The following is a 23,579-nucleotide window of genomic DNA, read 5'->3' as shown; positions in this document are numbered from 1 at the left end:
TTGGTTACTAGGGGGATAATATGAATCGATTTAGGATTAAAGCGTGCTATAGCGAGCACTCTTGGCTAAATTTGTGGTCACTTAGAAAATTCTTCGACTCTGACAATACGCTAAGCTAACAATAGTCAGGATATGACAATTCTCGTACACGACAAGTGCTTTCTAACGTTGAAGTCTTTGAGATTCGGTTACCTATACATCCCCATGGTCTCTGGAGCATTCGTGGATTCTTAGCTCATTGTAGTCATTATCTCGCGGATTTTAGAGAATGCTAAACACCTGCGGGCTCTAACCACTCGATGACCTCAAGAATTCTGTACACCTTGATAACCTGAGGGATCTCATCTCCCCCAAGAACGAAGCAAGGTCTTCAGAGACCTCGTCGACATTGGGTACCAAGCGACTCTGCATGCTTGAAGAACCTCAGCGTCCGCATTTACTTCCGAGTCCCAAAGCAACTTGTGTCGCTTCTGACGAGTTCGATCGTACCTGTCGAATTCAACGTCATCCGTATTGCATGACTCGAGCTCGCAGGCGTCAATTTCAGTCCACCCAATCCCTAGACCATCGTTATGAGGACCCACACCTGCTGCCGTCTTTATCGAATTTTACGAGGTCAGGATTGTCACTATGAAATCTCACGAGTTCGATACCATTCGTATTAAGTTTCACCCCCCGGAAACTGTTGGTATCGTATTGTACACGTGAGTGTCAGTTGCGTTCGTGTTGAATTCTATATGTCTAGAATCCTTTGTATAGTATACAGGGTGTTCCATATCAAAACCGACAAACTTTGCCAACATGTTTGAGAGGCCATTCTAATACCATATTATAAATTTAGTTCTAATAGTTTAAAATTTAGGCAAAGTTCGTCAGTTTCCACCTGGGACATTCTGTATAGAGTTCTTTGAAATCTCCACCGTTTGTACACCTTATCAATTATTCTATACTAGTCATAGGTGGACTCGCCTATCAGACGTCATAGATAAACTCTGCGACATTAATTTCCCATTCAGACTTTTCTTCGTAATTGAAGACCCTCAGAGGAACCTATGACGAAACAAATCCGAAACGTATTTTTCGGGAGGTTATGCATTATTAACGATGCTTGAGCGCTGCTTTCGTTTACGAGCAACTTAGCCCCGCCTTGTACCCAATGGGGATTTCCGTAATGGGAGAAATAGAACCCAAAGGCACTGTAACTGTTTCCCGCAGGAAACGATGTTATCGATTGTTTGCGGCTCGTTCGGGTTTTTGCAGCACGCTTAAACCGCTCGTTTGGCCACGCTAGATCGCGTATCGAGCGAGCCATTATGGTCCTATGGTTGCAAGGTAAATTGCATTTGCCCGCCGCATAAATTGATTTGCACCACTTGAAGTAATAATTGTCGCGCGATCATAGATACTATTTTATTCGGGGAAAATTACTGTCTTGCCGTTTCTAGTGATCCATGGGAGAATCGACGTGCATTTTTGGGGTGCAATGGCAACAGGGGTAGGGTGTCGTATCGCTGAATTCGACGGACACGCGTATAGTATAATGTGATCATTAATATTGGACGTGCTTTGCAGTACAATGTTCTATCGATTATCTCCTTGTTTATAATACGCGATGCACTGCGTACATAGTTTGTAATATTATATCTCGTTACCATGTTATGTACTCGAAGTCGTATTAAGCAAACTGCTGGCTGTAGGATAAACATTTCATTAATCGTTAGCAAATGCACAATGTGCGGTCATGTAGTTATGTTGCAAATATTGCTGTTAAACTAGAATGGCCCCAAATGAGAAACATATTTGTGGAAGCATCTTTATACTTACGAGAGATCTTTGTTGCTCTGATTATGGATAAATTGGAACCAGATGCAGTTATTTTAGTGTTTATTTGTAACATAAAAAAATAGTGGTTTACCTTGAACTATTTTTTTTTTAATATGATTCATAACTTGTCTGACTATTGACAAGTAATTTCTACTGACTACTGAGAGAATATGAAAGTTAGATAAATATTTCGATTTTCATAGCATTTTTGCATATATATCTTTCTCTAGTGACTACAGTAATTTACAAAATATGACGAAATTAATTTTTTATCGATTTAGTGGTTATTTTTGGGTCTGTCGCAGTATTCATATGGTCGTTCTACTCACGATTGGGAAGTTCAATATTTCTGGAAGACTATAGTCAGGTAATTCTTACTAAATGACAAAATTTATTATGAGCACTGTACGCAATAACTTTTAGCTTAAAATGTATTAAAACTCCTAAATTTTCCAAAAACGTCCGCCTAATTACAGATTACTTCTACTGCCTGTCGCGCTGGTCTATAGAATGTAATTTCCGTACTTATTTACAGAGTATAATTACATGCTTAAGTACTGGAAGTATAATTATGAGTCTACTGAATGAAATATTACGAACAAAAACTGGTAGTATGCGCGTAATTAACACGCTATTTTCTTTACTTGTTACTTGCTACGGTCTATTTAACTTCTACGTATACTTACTCATTAAAGCAAAGTAATCAGGTCCTTGTCTGAAGGCTATTATCAGTCTATTATCGCGTTACACAGTAGGACTGCATTCCATTGTCTGCGCATTATTAAAATTTGTAATCCATGTAGAAACTATCGAGTAACGCAGCCTCGATGCAATCAACGTATCTGATTACGTGTTGAAAAGCGACGCACAAGTTCCTATCTTCGTGGAGAGCCTCGAGCTTTCTCGCCGCGTTAATCCATGAAAGAAGGTGAAGGGATACCATTGAGTACGGTTTAAGTGGCAGCTCGACGTCGACGAGTTGCAGGGGTACCGATCGATCCTGTTGAGAATCAGGTGATCTCGGTACGAAACGAGGACGAATCGATTGACTCGTCCTTGCTTGTCAACTTGACTAAGAGTCCCGAAAACGACCTTGCCGCTGATCCAGATATATCGCCCTCTGCGCCAGCAGCCCTCGAATCACGAAGATTTAGAGAAAAAAACGGGGACGCTGTGCCGGGCCGACGTATCCCATTGTTTCTGCGATGGTAAATCATTAGCTTTGTCGAAAGCAGGCTTCTATCCTTCACCGTCACAGCTTCACTTATTCCTATTCCTCTATTTTTCAAATCTGTCGAACGATGAACCTGTGATCAACTCGTTAAAACTGGATTTCTCTGAGAGACGAAATCACGCTGTGAACCCAACTAGGTACAAGCTCTTTTCGTTCCTCCTGTACGCAATTATCGGGAAGTAAGGTGGGTTAATACGACCTTCGTTTTCGCTTGCCGCATTCATGCGAGTCCACAGGAGAAGGTACCGCGAAGAAGTAACAGAGAAGGAAAGGGGAATGGAGGACGTACTAACAGAAGGAAGAAAAAAACGTAGAAATGAGATAGAGGGTGAAAACGGGCAGAGAGAGAAGAGAGGTCGTTGGCTAGGGAGGGCAGGAGGAAATGGAAAAGGGAGGAAGGAGCAGACGTGGCGGTGGAGAGAGGGGTAGGTTTGACCCTGCTTGTGCACCTGGATAGGAGGCTGTAATCAATACCACAGAAAGCGCGCGCTGCGCCAGGCTCACCCCTTATCCGCCTACCGATACCTGAATAACGGTCGCGTAGGTCCTCCACAGGTGCATATCGAAATCTCTCTCGTCTCCCTTTCAAGGAGACCTTTAGCCTTGTCTCGAATATTACGTACGCGCTGTTGATCAATTTTTATGAAATTTTTTATCTTCCGTAGACCTGTACAGGGTGAGTCACGTAACTGTATCACCTGAATTTTCTCGTAAACTGTTTATTACATTAACAAACGTTTGAAACGAAAGTTGCTTTGTACCTGGAGAAGTATACCAGAAAAGAGCATACCCTCGACACTAAACAACTTTTGTTTGAAACATCTTTTCATGCAGTACGTAATTTACAAGAAAATTAACGTGATACAATTACGTGACGTGTACAAGGCTCTGCTCGATATTCTAAATATATTAATTTTCTGTACAAAAAATGTTATATTCTTCTGCAGTTTTATTCCTTCACAAGGGAGGAAAGCGATTTCCTTTCCTTTTCTATTGAGACGACAGATTTCAGGGGATTTGTCGTAGAAATCGACGGCTCGTTCAGAGTGTTGGTGGCTCGATGCTCCCAGATATTTATATCTATCGCGTTCCATTGTATCACCCTTCCACTCTGTCACTTTGATTCTTCCCACAAGCGGGAATTTCGACGTACTGTGCTGCTTGTTGGCAAGTGGTCGGATATTATCGCGCTACTGTCGTTCTTTTTTTCGAACGCTACTTTTGTGTGGCGCTAGAGGAAGAAAGTCACGGTTGGTGGAATTGGGCGTCAATGAAGTTTGCATACTAAGGAGCTTTTCAAAGAAGTTTTAACCGCGGCATAGCCTTTTTACAACAACTGCCGTTTCTTCCTTCTCTACCGAGTGAACTTCTTTTACTTCTTGCTTCGAGACTGTGGTAGATTATTTAGGGTTAGGTAACAGCTAGTTTTAATTAGAAATTTGGTCAGAAAGTTTAGTTAGAAAAGTTAGCATTAACTGGCATAAGATACTATGTAAATTAGATGCAGCAATTACCGTGGATAATGTAAAATAACTTGTCTTTAATTATCTTTAAGTGTACAGTTTCTAGCGAAGAGATGACCTAGTTAATACAAGTTTATTCAAAGAACTATGGTCTCCATTTTTCCTGTATTTTATTCACAGAACTTCAATTGTTCTACGTATCGATAAAATCTCTCAAATGGACGACAAATCACCACTTGAAGACAAATTGAAAGGTTTAGGAGACCTCGGCGGAGGTGGAGCAGATAATCTCGAAGATCAGCCGAGGGCAAACCGCAGGTGGTCTAATTGCAAGCAGGCTTGGCTTCGGTAATCGAGGGGTGGGAATGTCACATTACACGTGTAGATAATGCATCGTCCATGCAAATTCGTATGTCGCGTGTCTAACGTTTATCCTTCAACCAGTCAATCCCAGAGGGTTTCGACCACCTATCAAGCTTTGTAATTCTGTCCACTTTAATTAGGCCGTGTCCATTGGTGGCTCTATTGTTCGCTGATTTACGTGTCTCGTGCGTAGGAAGAATTCCTTGGGGTAAACAATCTATTACAGATAGCTGTTTCTATTATAGATACCATTATTTTATACATTATTTTGAAGACATGAAACCAAGAGTACTCCTGGGACACGAAGATTTATAGGATGTCACTGGATATCTAAGGAAAGAGAGGAAGAATCCCATTTGTTGAATCGACAGTTTCGCTATGAAGCATCCATATTTTGTTACAACATTGAAAACACAATTATCAACTTTTTCGTGTTCCACAGATATTATTTTGAAAACATGAATCTGAGAGTACTCCTGGAACACGAAGATTTATAGGGTGTCACTGGTTGCCTAAGGGAAGGAAAGGAGAATCCCATTTGTTGAATCGAATAATACAAAAAAGTAATCCCACCGATATTGGAGCGCTGCGGGTACACTGAACCGCCAAGTGCTGGCAATAAATAGTACTCTACTTACCCTAAGCCCCGTGATTATCAATAACCTGTCAAAGACGCAGCGTTCCCTCGTTCGATAAACGATATCACCTTTGTCCCGCGTTATTCCATGGAATAGCGCCTTCTTCGGTCAAAGGTGGAACGCTGAAAATTTCAATATCATCCAACATTCCTATTCCGATTATATCCCCGCTTGTACCGACTGAAAACGCGATCTTGTCGTACGGTCGATAATTTATTTCTGATTATAGATACAATATACATCGTAGTCTAGACGAAACACTTATTAGGTATATTTTAGCCTATCTATGAAACGTGGTACGGCGTGTCTGGAACGCAAACAGTTGGGGATGTAAAACGGGGTGCAGGTCGTATCGGTGTGTCATTTTAGTCGCCGTGCCTAGGGTTGGCAGTCGAATGAGAGTAACGGAACATAAAATGATAGATGCACGAGTGGATTCTCATCCTCCATATTTCTTCTCCCGGCTGTTCGACGTAGTTCGACCGCATTGCGTCGTATCGCTTAGTCTCGTTACACTTAAGTGAATGGGTTGCTCGATCGAGCCTTAGATAATCGAAGTAATTCGACAGTATTTACACGCGCGCACACTTTTCCTCTCATCCCTCGTCCCCTCTCGCTCGTCTGTCGCTCGCTCGCGTCCATTCTCGCGTCCAGATGCGGCTCACGTCGAATGGGACTGACAGTCGGACGAAATTCATACAATACGGTCGCTCTTTATGCGATTTATTGGCTATTCAAAGACACAGACTCGCGCAACACCAACGCCGAAGTTGAAACGCGTATTTCAGAGGTTAGGACGTGTTTTGACGTTCCTCGGGCATCGCTGCCGCCATAAATCCCGTCTCGCTGATCGATATCAACTTAATGCCAAATGCAGTCGCGGCACAAAGGGTGAATATAATGTAACAAATGCTGAGAGGCGGCATTGTGAGGGGGCTACAAAAGTTCATTCTTCGCTTGCGGGAGGAAAATACGAGCGCATCGGAGCGTCGGTAATAAAAGGGCTCAGTACTTGATTCTGGTTCGGTCGTTTCAAAGTTGACCTATAAATAATTATGACTGGACAGAGATTGATACAGCACTTTCTCGTTGCAAAACTCTCGTTAGCCCCTTCTGGAATTATTCCTGCCTTCCGTTCGTTTGTGAGATAAAAATTCAGAAAGGTCTTCTTATTTCCTATAAGCTCATTGCTTGTACCCAGTCGGAGTATCACAGCGAGGAAATGCTCTATCTTGGTATGAAGTCGATCGGTGGAAAACGAGGTATGCTCGAATAGGAATCGCAAATACAAATAGATCGTTACAATTATCGATTGCACTATCAAAAGTACAGTGAAAAGATTCGGCGAAAAGATTGCTCGTTTTGAGAGACAGCAGTGGCCTTGGGGGAAAAAATCGTGGCGGTCGAAGACGCGGCCAGAGCGTGGAAAGTCTTTAGAAAGTTTTGCACGGAGGGTCAGTTCGGTTCGCTTCTCTCCCTTCTTCGTTCCCCTCGCGATCCCCTTTCGTTTCTCTCTTTATTTCACACTTTCCCTGCGCCTCCTCCAACCGCCGCCTGTTTCTTTCTACTTCCTCGCGTTTTTTGCACTTGAAAGCGAACGGCGCGATTGAACGAATTAAGTCCGCCTCTCCAGGCTTTCTTACTCCTCGTAATCCTCCCGATCAAGCCCCTTAATCCCCTCGAATAAAATTCACTTTAACGCGCCGCTTTCCTCTACTTACTTACATATTCACAATTATAACTCTATTCGAGCCGGCGGGAAAAGCTGTCGCGTCGCGATGAAAACTTTACGCCGCGGCTCGATTTCCTTTCCGTCGCCCGACGATCCATTATTCTCTCTAAAATCGGCGAAACTTCTTCGCGGGTCCGCTCGGGATTCAACCCCGACTTCTCTTTCATCTCGACGCGTCAAGCGTTCGTTTTAACGACTATATACACGTGCATCTTGCTTCTTCGCTTTCCTCAGACTATACGGGGCGTTTGTTCACTAGAGACGATGTCTCTTCACACAATTAATATTTTAATAATTGAAGTCTTAAATCAACTTTAAAGCTACTATTGATTAATGCACAATTTTCATTCAAAATTTCGAATTCTCAGTTTTTGTTAAATATGTACTCTTTGAGTTAATTCTTTCACCAATTGAACAGAGATTTGAAAAGTGAAATAGTGGGAGTAGACTCTCATAGTCCTATTACACAGTTACTTTTCTTCTGATTATATGTATACGCGAGGAACATATTTATTCTTTTTGTATTTGGACTTCATGTGCTTAGTATGAGTGTGTTCTCCCACCTTTTTTTATATCGAAATCAAAGTACGTGTTCATACAGAAATATTTTGCCCTGTACATCACGGGAACCCTGCGATCTTATACTCGTACGATACCAACGTAGCAACACGATTTTTAACTAGTTTTAATATTACTCTTCTCTCGAAAGATTTTTCTGACCGTATCCGTACATAGTTTCACGAAGGATTGACGAAAGCCACGATCACAGACACGCCTCTCTTACTCCTTCCTCGTAGAATTACTCTGGATGACGTATCACGCATACTCTCGCACACATACGCATAAACAGGCACGCGTGCACGCAGAAAAGTCGATTGATATACAGGTAATATATTCACACTTCCTCTGAAATTCGCTCGCGATTAGGTTCCTCTCTCATCACTTCTGTTCTCCCTTTTTTTTTTCTTTTTTTTTACACTGACTAGGCGATAACGTTACAACGACAGTAATGTTGCGTTACAGTAATTTGGGGTGTATACTTTACGCATATCGATATAATTGTTAGACGTAATCTTTTACACTCGATTTATCAAACTACTAGGGCTCTTATGTTACACGGTATCGTGGTTATACTGTGACGCGACGCAAGTTGTTCTCCTCTCGTCGACGTTTAATAGTTAATAGTATCCTTCGTGTTTTTAACGTTCATACTGAATTCACGTATTATGTATAATATCATCCTTTTTCTTCAACGATTATGATAATCTCGTCCGTTGGTCAAAATATACATGTACAGCGTATGATACAAAATGAATCGTCAGTGTAACGGCCATGCAGTTTGTGTCATCGTCGTTAGATATTGTCCGAAGCCAACTAAACAACTAAACGGTATTTTAAATACATATTTACACTCGAGGAAAGTACACTGATCGTTAGTCACCGTCGGTTAGACTAGTTAAAATCTCGTCGATACAGACGCGAAGTAAGTGGAAGTGAAACATCTCTGTTTTATCTGCAACCCCTTCACGTGTGTGAACGTCTGGTCACCTCAGACCTGGGCATAAATAAGGAATAAGAAAAAATACCACGACTAACACAAAATATATTTGAATTCTGAAATAACAACTTCGTTCTGAAATTTAATACTTACTCCAAGGAAAAATTCTTATAATCACTTGAAAATGATTTTTTATTAAATCATATATATTGTTTCCTATTCCTATAATCATCTGTAAATAATCGAATTGAAATGATACCCAGGTCTGTGTGACCCAAACTTAGAAAATCCTAAATTTCAATAGAAGCATTTATTTGAAGTTAGTACTCGAATGATATTCAAGAATAAAAAGTGGAAATCACGATCTCGATGAATTTATCAAAATTGTGCTAGTATACGATCCTTAGTAATATTTCCTTTATTACGCTTTCCTGCACGTGAAGGTTCGCATCGTAGGAAGTGGTACGCGTCGCGCGATGCAGCACGTTTCGCACGACGATTTATAAAATTAGGAAGGAAGTCACACGGCCTGCCGTCGCCGTTTACATTTCACGCATACGCAGGCAGCGTCGCCGATATCGCTATCGTTTGCTGAAATTTGATTTTGGAACATATTCGACGGCAAGTTGTCCCGAAATCGTATACGATCGATCGTGTTATTACGGCGCTGGGAACGCATCCCCTTCGAAACCGTGGAAATTCTGCACGCATTCTCGGTACAGAAAGGTTAATGGAGAGTAATATAAAAATGTAAATTACGATTATAAGCTGCGGTCAACAATGGATACAGAAATTCCATTGGCGTTTTGATGCAACGAATTGTAACTTTACAATAAAACAGGCTAATTGCTTTGGTGCTACTATAAAGTGATGTTCGATGAATATTTCAGTCACTTTCCATTCGACGCACGATGCGCGGACTTCATAAAACGACACGTAGATTTCTCTTGCCCGCTCCTGTGGCGCGGTGAATACTAATCCACCCTGGGAACACATGTGAACGAGCACATGCACGTTTGGCACGCCACTCTCTCTCTGATTTACCTATTGAAAGTGCAAACCAAAATGTACAGAAAAAAATTTGTATTTCAGATCGACCTGCATGCGATATTAAAAATGTTTCTGAGCTCAATATAATTCGTTATTTTCCTCCGCGTACAGGCACTTTTGCTTTTTTTCTCGGTTGGAAAAGTTCATTTGGGTTGCTTGAAAATTTGTTGCATTCGCTTGCGGAGAAAATTCTGTTTAATGAAGATGTTAATTGAGTGTATCAAATACGGGGCATGGGAAGTTATTCGCAGGGGTTTTCAAGATTGAGGGCTCGCGTAATTTGTATTAATGCTTCGGGAGTAAGTAGTTATGGTCGTTTATGGCCAGACACTGACGGATTTGACACTGAGAAATGGATGTTCATAGCCCTTCAGTTTCATGGAGTATTAAAAAGTATTTATGTTGCATTGAATAGAAGGTTCCACTCAGACATATCAGAAATAATACAAGCAATTTTTCCTTGACATTAAATTGTTATATGTTTACTAAGTAGCATGTGCTTTAGCGAGTAATGACATCAATGCATACTGAGACCTACAGAATTTACATCAATTATGTTCACGACGCGACGCTTTTTTCCATTGAAAATAATATCGTTAGTAGCTATGACGGTCTGATCTTGTCATGGCAAAAGAAGAATTTAAATTGAATTACTTTAGACTACGAGACCACACTAGAATTCGGGAGACGTTTAAAAAATATTTAAATGAGCTCGAATAAAGAAGTAATTAAATGCAATTATATTTGTAGAAATAATTTAATGTCTCTTAGTCAATATATCGGTCGTATAAATTATAAATTATGGAATATCGATCCCAGTCCAGAGTGCAAAACGAATTAGTATTCATTCGATGGCAGTTATGGATGCACATTGAGCTACTCATTAAATTAAATGTCCCCTCGAATATTTGACTCATCCCAGGTTCATTAAAAAATATTATGTCGAGTGGAATACTAAATTTAAATATTGAAAATAAACAAGATCGAACATTGAATTAAAATGTCAGTAAAACTTTATTTCACGGTAAGAATCTAGTCTTGACAAGACATCTGTTTAACTTCAGCACCCTATTGCACGAAATAAGTGAATTCTCTAAATTATCTGTATCAGTGAACAACTGTCCTGAATTTCGTTTATTTCTTGCCAACTTATCGCAAAAAATTTCCTCAGCCCTTGTCTCTCAAAAGAAAATTCAACCTCTCGGTTTGCAGTATCTGCAATCATGTTTCTTTATTAAATTACTGATGTTGCAAATTAAAACTTGACATATTTGTAAATAACCAGCAGCTTCTGACGAATGTGCGCAAGAGAATTGCAAGTTGAATTTCAATTTTTATTACACGATTTCTTATGAGGCTGATTTTTCCAATTACGAGACCTCTTTTATAATCATTGTTCTTTGAGTTTGAAAACACGATCTTCAAAGTTTTTTAATTAACCTAATATTCAATTTATTAATTTTTTCACAGACTTTTTTCACAGAAACCCTGTATACTAAAATCCATAATTAAGAATCAAGTTTAGTTGTTTGGGCCTGCTTTACAGGAAATTGTCAGGAAGACACGAACCCAATAGAATAATTGTCAAATTTGTTTTACATTCACTGTCCTTTGCTTCTGCCACCATATTCATCGCCAGCAAAATGATCATCTGGCATCTTCGCTGTTCGTCAACACTGTTTACAATTATTTCTCGGAGCACAACGAAAGACGAATATATTTCTTCTGTGCTATCTTGCTTCTCCGTGAAATAAATGATCCGACGAGCGTGACGCGGTGAATGGTCGTTAAGCACGGGAAGCGTTATCTTTCTTTCTTTGGACCAGACATCTCATTTTCCTACGGTTTCTGTACTTTTCTGTCTCTGCTCCGTATCGTTCCTTTTACGAGTAACGCGTTTTCGACTAAGATTTTTCAGCTCTTCTTAATCCACCTCGCTCTGTATTTCAGAACTTCTTTAAAAAAGGTCTCGATATCAAATCCAATAGAAATGGAGACATTTGCAAGAGTCTACGTCTTGTTGTTAGCTTTTATATTTCAGCTGTTGCAGAAGTATCTTTTTTGATACTATATTTCAAGCTGAATTTTATATAGTTTTAGTTATGAATCAATTTAATATTTATACCACACTTGAGAAGCCTCTGTATTTTCTAAAACATTTCAATTTGTGATATCTGTGTAAGCTCCTTCAGAACTTATCGTAGATTGCATTCTCTATCAAATGACCTGCTATCAAAATTCCTTTTCACGGATGCTCCCAGGTTCTATTTTTCAGAGGTATACTCGAAGCTCATCGTTCGATTGACGTAAAGCTTTCACGATCGTTCACCGAGAAGATAAGTATTCTGGTCGCTGTCGCGTTAACGAGAACCGATCAATAAGGGTTCGCTCGTATTATCTTTGTTTGTCCAGCCGACTGTCCCTCTCTCTCTCTCTCTCACTCTCTTTTCCACTCTTCCATTATTTTCTTTTCCCTTTCCATCCTGCCGAGCTTCCTTTCCTTCATATTTGTCGCTGACAGAAATAAATGTTATTTTTAGTATCAGCTCGCGGGAACAACAATCTCGAGCCACGACAACGCTTTCAATATTAATCCTCGCGCAGCCTCAGTTATTCCAAAGCTCGGAATTACAGGAACGCAAAGTTTAGACGTTCTCGTATGATGCACGGGAGTGTATATAATTGTGGTCTGACCGTTCTCCCACAACGATGATTAAAACTGTATACATAATTCAAGCTGGGAGTCCGATGAATTTTTATTACGAACCAACTCGAACACCGCGAACTGACCGTCGTTAAACGAAGGGAACAGAATAATCTTCCCTCAGAACGATATCCTCCTCGTATTTATCTACTCGTTTTTTCTCGCGAAGATCATCCTCCATGTTTATACCCTTCGACCAGCAAAGGTACGTTCGTTTTCGAGTTCGGTATCGTAGAGCAAATATTTTCATTGTAACTTCAGCAAACTAGATCTACCTCTCAATTAAAACGAATTCCGTGACGCTGAAACGAGAGGAGCGTCCGCGTGCCAGAAATTGTGTCGTTTAATATTCATGAAAAGTGGTGGCGATGTTTGGAAAAAGGGAACGCGAATGGAAACATCGATGGATGCTGGTTGCATGTCGTGAATCATTTTATTTCTTATCGCCGCTGTTTGATCCCCCTTTTATCGGTGGAATCTCTTACTCTCCAACGAATGGAATTATTCTTTTCGATATTGCGGAGATATTGTAATAGTTAAATGAGAGCGAAATAACTCGAATATCTGGCGGTGGTGAATTCTTTGAAGTAATTACAGTATTGCTGCGAAGGGCAGCTTAAAGTGTGACGGGGATCAGTAAAATTTTTATTTTATTCATGACATCGTTTGTTGGTCGTTGGCACACGAATTTCATGCATAATAGATCGTAGATTTAATTGGGAATTTATGATTATATCGTATGGAACTTTAAAATATCATTTTTGCAACACTCGAAAACATGAATTTTAATATTCGTGGAGTGTATTTTGCTTTTAGTATAATTTTTTTAAAAAGCAGTCAATGATAAGTAATATGCAGAATTAATTTATGCAATGTTGAGATATATCCATATCTGATAGCACGGAACGACATTTTTTCACGGTAACGTGATATCCCGCAATTTCACGAACTGTGATATTATACTCCACATTACGCCATCTGTTTAACGACCATAACAATCAAAAATTTATCAAAGTACATATTTTTATAAAAAAAAGGTCGCCCCCTATTTAGCATTATCTTTGAAAATGGCAGCAATTAACTGATTAACAGAATATATGGTATAATTGTCATATTCATAAATCTCTTCTAATATACAACATGAAATATCAGTCATACAATTAAAATGGTAAAGATTATCTGATACCAATAGAAAGATATTCGCTATATTTGGTTATATTATCTTAAATCTATATACTGTGAAATATTTGTCAACGAGAAGTTTTATGAACATACATTTGTATGTGAGTATTATAAAAAATATATTTAAATTACTACAAAAATTTTACTGCTTTATAACGTATCCTGTTACGTTAGCTGGAAAATATTGTCGGAGTTTTCTGTTAGAAATTACCACTCATTTTTTAGAACTCCTATAGAAACAAATGAACTATATGAAAAGTTATAAAAGACTGGCATAAAAAATCGCGGAGACTATTGAACAGATTAACCCTGACAGCCTCCATATATCGTGCAAATTTCTACTTTTTTTTCCTACTTTTTCATTCCATATAGTCTATAGGTATAGTACCCAGACACTGTTTAGAATAATTTTTGCCAATTATTTCTTCAACAATTGTAAATTGCATTTGTACCATTCAAATTAGAAATCACAAACTTTCTACTGATATAATTTTCATTTCCCTTTACACAGTACTTCTGCAGATAAAACTGCGCCTTCTTCGAACACCTAAGAAACATTACTATTACCAATTATAAGCTGACTTCTCACTAAAGAATTCAATCCAATTTTCTTTCACATTACATCACCCTCGTGCTGCCTTTTAATTTTAACACCAAAAGTACATCTCACCACAAATGCAATCAAGAAGATAAAACTTGAACAATCACAACTTATCCCCAAAGCCCCTCCTATTCACCTAGAATCAACTCCACAGTTAAAACATCAGAATATACAACAGCTAACCGCCCCATAGCAGTTAATTAATTTACGAGAAGTTGACCCATATCGGATCTCAGGAAACACCGACATCGATGACAGGCAGCTAACGCGACAGAGGACGAGCAATCTCGAAGGGGTCAACACGACTGTCAAAGGTGCAATCCTAATCGGTCACTGTTTGATCGGCCGTAATCCAAACGCTTTTGGGGAAGTCAGAGAGTGAGGGGGACAGAGAGTCAGAGGGAGGGCAAGGGAGAGACAGAGAGGTAGTCCTAGGGCCACCGAGATCGCGCAAGGGCGGTGGTATAGATGAATTTCTGTGGCGATGCACGGGGTGCAGCGCGGAACGCAGGCGCTTCTACGGTCGAGGGTGGAGAACCTCGGCGCGAACATTATGCGGTGCACCTCGCGTTTAGCTTGATAAATGGCGGCAGAGCAGTGGCGAATGCTCGCGTTGTTGCACCCGTCTTTGCCCTTGTTCTCCTTTTTCCCCCTCGCGCCTTTTTTTTTTTTCGTTCGTTTATTTCGACCGCTTTTTCTCCCCACTCTCCTTCCTCTTCTTCGCAGGGAAACCAGATTTTCAGCAGGAGAGGGGACAGGGTGAAAAAGTGCGCTGCGATCGCGCGAGCCACGCTCTGGGGTGAGTGGTGGCCCAGCGTAAAGCAAAAGGGAAGGAAGGATCATTATTTCCTTCGTGGTTTCCCTAATGTCGCGGACGTTATGGGGATGCTATTATTCACACGGCGAAGAGGTGCTTTCTTACGCGTAATCGGGACCATTGTGTTAAACCCCCTCCACATTGGACCAGGGGAAACTTTTTTAATCACGTTCGCTCGCTAGTAGATATTACTTCGACTTCCGCTCGCGGTCGCGTTCGCATCGAGTCTTTGGATTAAAGTGTTCGCCTGGTTTTCATTCATTATTCATATTTCCGTTTGTTTTTTCTTCCCCCCGCGTTTACTGCCCGTCTGAAGTTTCATTAATCGTGGCGGAACCAATGGTATGGAGAAGGATACCGCGACCCTCGATATAATTCTTAGAAGTTTTTGAATTTACGGGTTTTTTTATCTTGTCTTTAGTTTATGGTGCTCGAAGGAGATTAGATTTAGGGGTCGATATGGAGTGGTGAATTTTATTTGTGAATGGGAATGGGGAATGTTGGTTTTTGGTGACATTGTGATATCTTGTGAGTGTGTTAAGGATACGAATACATTAGGGTGCGAACATATTATTATTACGTCGCGTGAACTCACGTTACATGTTATAGTAAAATAGGTCTAAAACAAGGGAAAAGCCTTGGCTCATACTATGGATTTGCTATAATGTGTGATGTGATTTTGCATGACGTGAAAATAATCTGTCTGCACTCTTAACAGTATAATCAAATAGTATTACATATATATTTTTGATAGTTGTGTGTTTTTAAGCGCTGCGAATATACAGTAGTTACACGCATTATATGTGTATTGAGATCGTGAAAGTGTGAAGAGTGGAAAGAAATTCCTGGTTCGAGGTTTAGCATGAAATGAGGGAAATCTGTTATATTTTCATTTTTGCTCTTCATACTGCCTTTTAACGTTAAAAGAACGGATCTTCTCGCGGAGCCCTTTCACCCATTAAATTGCCATTAAATTCAATACACTCGTCAAAGGAGATATTATTTGCATGGAATTTATTATTCCCTGCTTGCATTGCAAACGATTTCCAAAGGCTTCCTCAGCAAGCACCGTTTCCAATTTATTTTGCATTTCTTTAGAATCGTTCGATTGTTCGTTTCTAACTTCAGTGAAGAGGAATCGACGTAAAATCTGCCTTGCACGAAAATGGGAAACCTGTGAAAGTTTACGGGTATCAGAATTGAAAATAGAAACAGGAGTTGGGGTCTTCGAAATTCTTATATGCCTCTGCTTGTTTAGCCAATAATTTTCCATTACCTTATAGAGTATCATAACGTGTAAAATAATAAATTACTAAGGTCACGGTACTAATGATTCCTACATATATCTTTATTATTAATTTCTCAGTTTGGAGAGTAGGGCGGCCAAACGTCGGACTATACTACTGCGCGGAGTTCGCATTGTTCTCCCTCAAAAGGTCCCGCATTCCCACGAGGATATTAACTGGTGTTTGACATCACAAGCATCATTACGCAAAGCACTATATACGAAATACAACATACAAACGTAATCTCTCCACGTAGTATTGTGAATAATGCATTATGATTAATATCATGATTCGTTACTGTTAATCGTATACTGGACATAATTTCCTGAATTCGTATCTATTTAACCCTTGACTAATATGATGCGGGTCATAGCATTTATATTAACCCAAATTTCAGTTTTCGATATGAAAAATATTGTGGGATAATTTACAGTAAATTAATGAAGCGAAAGCTGTGACTTTTCTATACACTTGTATTAGTCAGTTTTTATTGTAGAGTCCAGTGATTTTGTCAGATTATGTTGCAACTAGGCTGCGCATGTTTACGCAAATTCCTCTTTTCATATCTTTACAAAATTAAAGAAGGAACATAATTAAAGTCTTATTTCAGCTTTTAAATATTAGAAACTGTATTTATTTTTTTTGCAATTTCTGTATTTTTCCTTATTATGTGAATTCTGTATTTTCTGGAAAATTGGAATTTCCCACGAATGCAAAAGATTCGCAGTCTAGTTATAATATTAACACTAAAACTACCGTGGTTAATCTCCGTCCATTTTTAACAATGTGCCCCAATCACAAATGTCTGAAAAGGTACGTAATTTACAGAAATAACACATATTCATTTTCTATTCCTGAACATTAATTGAAAAAAGAATAAACTTTGTAAAATATAAAATACGTATAAGGAACAATCATATCTATCATTTTGACAAGCACGATAGTCCTAGTGTTAATACCGCACCAGTCAAGGGTTAAATCTCAACATCTCCATAGATCAAGGCATACCAGAAAGAATGAACCTAAAACCCTGAAAGCAACACGTGGAAACGTCCTAGCGCCGTAATGTTCCCGACACGAAACGAAAAAGTCCCCGAACTCGTAGATTAGAAAAACGGTAGATCCGCGGCGGGAAGTGAGTTAATTCGAGACCGACCTTACGCACCTAGGGTTTACTTATCGCCAGGCTTCCTTACGCAAGAGATCACGAGCTTGCCCTGTCTCCATCGAAAGCGTCGTATAAATACCGATATTACGAGGGCTAGGGTTCCGAAAGTGGGTGGCGCGCGGTTCGCGCGAGGATCGAACAGTTATTTTCAGTCGTTGGTCTAGAACGGCGAAGGGGATCATCGGGTCCAGGTCGTCGCGGCTCGACGAGGCACGATCGAAACGGGCGACTGCACGGCAACTGTGCCTGCCCTTCTCGGCGCCGCGACGTATCACGCGTCGCTCCACGGAAAACGGATCCGGCTGTCGATCGGTGTTCCGGTTTCTCCTCTCTGTGTCACCGCCCCCCGTTCCTCCGCCTCGCGTCCCGTCGATGTGGCTGAATAATTGCGGAGGAAAGGCGATCCTTTGTACTCTGATCCTCGCCTTTGTCCCAGGCGTTCCGTGCTCCCTGCCTTCCATCGCCTCGTCTCCCCCCCGCCCTTCCCTCTTTCGCCGTCTCAATTTCCGTTTGTCCCGCGACCGTCTCGGGTTTAATCGTCGCTCGGCAGCGACGCGCGTTATTCCCGCGCTGCGTCGCCGCGCTTTCGCCGTGTTCACTCGCGATTACGATCAGTCACTTTGTCGCGTCGCTGAGCAACGCTGCATCGATTTCTGCTCCCTTTCGGTGGCTCCTCTTCGCGGTGGATCCAGCGCCGCCGTGTTTTCACGCCGACTGGCTAATTGGCAGCGTGTCCGCGTCAGTTCGGCCGAACGATGACGCGAATCGCTCGCAACTGGCACAGGTTCTCTATTTTTTTTCTCTTTCTTTTTTTTTTTCGGTACACGCGATCACTGGGGCGCGCGCGTTCTTGCGTGCCGCTGTCACTCGCACTACCGTCATTTCCGCTCGCACGAACGCGCGTACTTTTCTTCGACGCCGCGTCCAGCGTCCCACGAACGCTCGATACCGCGGAAGTTGACGCTCGAGGGGACGGGGTTCAGGTGCTCTCGGGCGAGACGGTTAGTAGAGCAGCAGACACAGGCAGAGTAGGAGGGAGTACAGCCTCGGTTGCTTGGCTTGACCGCCGTGCTGCATTGCCGCGGGATACTCTCCTGAAACAGGGGACAACACTTAAATTTTCTGAAGACGCCGCGGCGAACTTATAGTACCGCTTGGGAGTCTTCGAGCGATTTTAGAAGTTTGATGAGTTACAGATTTATTGGTAGTAACCGATATTTTTTTATTAGATCAGGACTGGGAGGAGTGTCTACTTTTCGCTATACTTTCGCCTACTGTTGCTCGTTACTCGAATTGTTTTGCAGTATTTTGGCTTCTTGCGAGGATGTAAGACGATCGGAGCTTGGGGGTGATTAGATAAAAATCGTATGGGTGATTTTCAGCACGTAAAATAAGAGAAATGATCGAGCAGAGTTTTAAAAAAGGTGGATCGAATAGTACCTCCAGGATGATGCGGAAATATATTGCATTTAAGTGTAGTATACACTGCCTGATCGTTTCTCTTATTTATTACGACAAAATATCGCTCGTGTGCATTGATCTTTACTCGCTGAGGAATCTAGGGAAATTGGAATTATGGTTTTGCTATTCGTAGCGAGGTGTTTGTCGTAAAGTTTTTACGAGGCGAATTCGAAATTAAATTTTTTATGGGTAATGGTGAAAAGAAAGTTCGATAATGAATATACGAAAATATTACTGTAGAAGCGAGGGTATAATGATTTGCGTGAAACAGAGAGTATACTGTACACAACTTTGCATATTTGTTCGAAGAATTAGTAAGTTTATATGTTCATTTCTCGGCATAGTAAATGTTTTTTAGAAGAATTGAGAAGTAGAGGTAGTGAATAAGAGGGAAAGTTATTGAAATATTGAGTAAATCAAAGTATACATACAGGATATTCGATATAGGACAATAGGTTCAGAAATTGTAAGGAGTAATTTTACAGACTTAAATAAGTTGAAAATCTAGAGGGTTGACATTGTATTTGAACCTTTGTTTGTGATTTATTAATTGTGAAAAATGTGCTTCACAATTCTAGATTGCGCGTGAAATATGTCTGACAATGCGTTGAGTTATACTACTGAAATGACTGTGTCTGACTTGGCTCGTGCACAGCGGCAGTAGAATAAATCCTGAGTCAGACACACTTCTCACGAGCTATACGTGATCTATAACAATAACTATTTTGGCATATCTAGTATTTAGAATCGCTTCTGGAAATTTCTGAGACTTGTCTGGAGAGCACCTTGCATATTAAAATTTTTACCTACACTTATTTTTATTACTAGGCTACAAATTCCTTGTCTTTAATTTTTTTCATTTATCTATACTCTCCTTCCTTTCTTTTGTAATCAGAGGGTCTTCACCCATGAAATAAATAAATAAATAAAATAAATTCTTCAAGCCATTCTCAATAACTCAGCCTAGTCCAAATCTGAACGTAAATCGTACAGACTGAAAAGCCTTATTCTAACTAACCTCAGAAGGAATTATACCCTTGATTCCAGCATGTATTTGAGTTGAACCGCGACCCGATCTCTTCCACGACACAAAGACGCACGACTGGAGTTAGCTAGGGCCTTGGCCGCGCTTTAATTTCACCGAGCCGAGCTAATTACGGTAGCAAACTGGCTTTACTGCTACACCAGAGCTACTATGTCGACAATTCAATGTACAGGGACACGTACGTACGCATACACATATTTGGACATCTGAATTGCACGTTATACAGGAACATCATGGCATACTGGGAACGATGCCTCCAGATGCGTTACGGCTTTACACGGGAATTCTGTTAATCAGCGCGATGAAGGGGATCCATTAATTAAAATTGTGCATCGAAGCTGCATTGTTCCATTTGCCTGCCCGACTTTGTTCCCTTTATTTGCTCTACGTCAATTTAAAACTAATATCCAAGAAAGGGGTCGCCCTTCCCCGTTGTTATATTAATTTTAATCGTTTCGATAAAGAAAAAAGTGCTTTTGAAGAGGCGACGCGTATATTAATTTTCCCGCCGTCGTCAGCAAAACCTGATAATGCCTCGTTGAGAAAAGAACGCTCGGCTGTGCCGATCTGATAACGAGGCGGCGAAGAAATCGGTCGCAATTAAGTCGAGACCACTCACCATTGAGTACGTGCACGGTGATCGATTTCGGTTGAGCATTACTGGGATTACAAGTGTACCGTCCAGAGTCGGAGGGTTTCGCTTCCTGGACGAGCAGGAAGCTCGTGGTGCTGTCGCCCTTCTCCGTGACCACAGATACGCCGCCTCTGGTCGAGTCGTAGCTGATTATCTGCAACAAAGATCGGAAGAGCGCTTTGAGTGGAGCTGTGCGAACATCACGGCTGCGGTATCCTCGAGATGAGAAGACAGACGCGAGGGGAGGGCAGAGGACGAATGGAGGACGACCTTCGCTAGGAACGTCCCCTTTATTCGCCAGCTGCAAGTTCGAGCTGGCTCGAGGACCGAGGGAGATAAGCCTTCGAGACTACGCCTCGACATCCATCGCCATTGAATGAGCGTCTATACGAGAAAAAAGGGAAAATTCTCACTCTTCCTCTCGGCGGATCCCCTTTTTCTGCGACTGGCTTCCGCTAATCGGGAGCTCGTAAAATGTAGAGGGTTACACGTGTGCCAGCTAGGTGTACGCACGAAACAATTTCTGATGTGCAAATGGTTAATACAGTTTATGTAGTATGTGTGTAGTGTTCTGTCAAGAGTCCTTTGCTTTAACCCTTCAAGGATGGTACAAGGAGATGGTCCCTCTCTAAGCGAAGGGAAATTAAAATTACATTAGAGGACTTGGGTTTTCTAAGTTACATTCATGTGTATTTTATATTTACGCATCGGAACATTTTATTGAAATTCTGTCAAATAGAATTGTGGTGCGTTGTATAGTAGCTTCATGCATTCGGTAGTCGTGTAGAAAGAAATAGGAGTTAGTCGCTGAAGGGTTAATCCCAAGGATTTTTGCTTTGAATGGATTCGCTGAGTTATTAAAAGTGTCTGTTGTTTTTTTAAATGTTTTAACTTTGAAAAATGTCGAAACTTGTGTAGATTCCTTTTATGTCCGACGTTCCAGCAGAGATTACTGCCTTTATCTCTGAAAATAGTGAAATTCCTGACTCGAGGAAAATCTATTAGTGTATATCCTGAAGAAGTCTGTACTGAATTGAGACTTCCTTAGAATGTGGTTCCTCCTAATTAGGTCTTCCCTAGAACTGGGCTTCTCTTTGTTAGGATATTCTTGCAGTTTCTTGCAGTTGCATCACCTAATTAGAATTTTCCTGAAACCTAGTCTCCCTTAATTGGAATTGTTCCAGAATTTGTTTTCATAGGGTTGATGCATGGACGAGCGGAAGGATAACCGTAACAGGGTTTAGGATTAGCAAGTTAGTCTTTCTTTAATTAGGACCCTGAGCTAGGTTTCTGCTCTGCATACTTGACCATTAGACGAAGCAGGTTTTATGCCAGGAATACGTAATACACAAGCAGTTTCTCAAAGCTTCTAACTACAAGTTTATTGGATTCTAGTTTACTTGTACGTCTGAAACTTTGAAAGATTATACAAGGAGAGACATTAATTTACTTTAATTACTCTACCCGCTTAGTGCTACGCAGAGCTGGTAAGGTTGCACTCGGGACACACTTTGACATTATGAGTGACATGAGTAGTTATGATTAGTTTGGCCAATAATACGCTACATCAGAAAGTGTATGTGAAATCAGACGACTCTATCTACTGTAACCACTTGGATCCACATTTTCTCCAGATACAACCTCAGTTCTGTACAGTAGGTACCTACTCAACAGTAGTCTGTCACAAAAAATTTGGCAAGACAGTAATTTCTAAACACCCATGTTCAAGCCCAAGCTAATTACCCACTTTGATCACCTCCGCTGAAAAGAATCTTGCACGAAGATAACGCGCAAGGACTCGCAATTTGGAAACGAGGCTAGACGGCGCGTTTACACGAATCTTTTTCTATTATTTTGGAAGGTTGAATTCATCCCCGGAGTTACGCTCGCTAATGACGAAACGCCCTGTAGATTCAGAAGGGGTGACACGGAGCAACGTCCGAACGTGGAACGGTACACAGTGTCGGCCCCTGCGAACGTCGTGTTTATCCTGTGCCTGTTCCACTTGACGTTCCTCGCGAGTGTCTCTTTAGCAGGGGTCGTAAAGGGTCGACGTACGCTCTGGAGTTGGAGGGAGCCAGAGGCGGGAGCTACTGTCGTCAGAGTTGAGACGGATTTCTAAATAAATGATCTCGCAGCTGGAGCCTTCGGTCCGTTGGTCTTACAGCCGTCTTGAAGTCGCGTTAACGGAGGACACCCTTCGCGAAATTTCGAGAAACTCAACCCCTGGGTTCCTTCTTCCTCTGCGACCTCCCTACAATCTTGACCTTTTTGGAATTTCTCATTAAGAGGGTCTTCTAGTTGAGAGGTCGTAACACAGGGACTTCTTTGAGAATTTTTTACAAAAAAACCAGGAGACTGTTTAATACAAGGGTTTCGCTCACTTCTTTCCTTATGTTTAGAGAATAATCGACAATTTTTTCAATACGCAATAATAAAAATTGCAAAAGTTATGTAATAATACATTGTATAGGCAGTTTCGATAATCGTGTTCTATGAGAAGTCCTCTGGAAAGCATTAGTGGCAGTGCTTTCCAGGGGGCTTCTCGTAAAACACGAATAGTACATGCTCGTAGTCCAAGCCTAGGAGAATCTTAACGGATTATCTTTTAGTTTTGAGTAATATGAGTAGTTATAAGATCATAAAAATGATAAAGGGATAAGTTTGCACAACTTAACGCGAGCTTGTTCGAACGATTCATGACGTGGTTAGTTAGACGAGAAAGTTGAGTTTGATAAGCGGTCTCATGCTTTCCGGTTTGTTATCTACTCTAAGATGTGCAGAATAATATGCGAAACTTTCATCTCGAAGTATACGGCTAAGTCGAGCACAGGAGTAGGATGACCCATATGTCTTCCTTTTGCTTCTGCGTTTGTGGA

At 40.9% G+C, this 23,579-nt stretch overlaps 1 protein-coding gene across 3 annotated transcripts in view; it reads right to left on the bottom strand.

Moving 5' to 3' along the window:
* Positions 1-18,429: 18,429 nt before the first annotated feature.
* LOC143177146 (zwei Ig domain protein zig-8) overlaps positions 18,430-23,579 on the bottom strand; it is a 368,390-nt gene continuing 363,240 nt past the window's right edge. For 2 of the 3 annotated variants that reach the window (XM_076374955.1, XM_076374957.1), the window contains 2 exons: positions 20,686-20,854; positions 18,430-18,654 (listed from right to left, as the gene is read on the bottom strand). In XM_076374955.1, the coding sequence (XP_076231070.1) occupies positions 18,563-18,654; positions 20,686-20,854 (261 nt within the window). In that variant the 3' untranslated portion in view covers positions 18,430-18,562. The remainder of the gene's footprint in view (positions 18,655-20,685; positions 20,855-23,579) is intronic. The other variant, XM_076374956.1, reaches the window with a different exon arrangement.

This window comes from Calliopsis andreniformis, chromosome 3 (genome assembly GCF_051401765.1).
Source record: "Calliopsis andreniformis isolate RMS-2024a chromosome 3, iyCalAndr_principal, whole genome shotgun sequence".
Lineage (NCBI taxonomy): Eukaryota > Metazoa > Arthropoda > Insecta > Hymenoptera > Andrenidae > Calliopsis > Calliopsis andreniformis.
The sequence above is the reverse complement of the archived record's forward strand: the minus strand, read 5'-3'. Positions and strand labels throughout refer to the sequence as shown.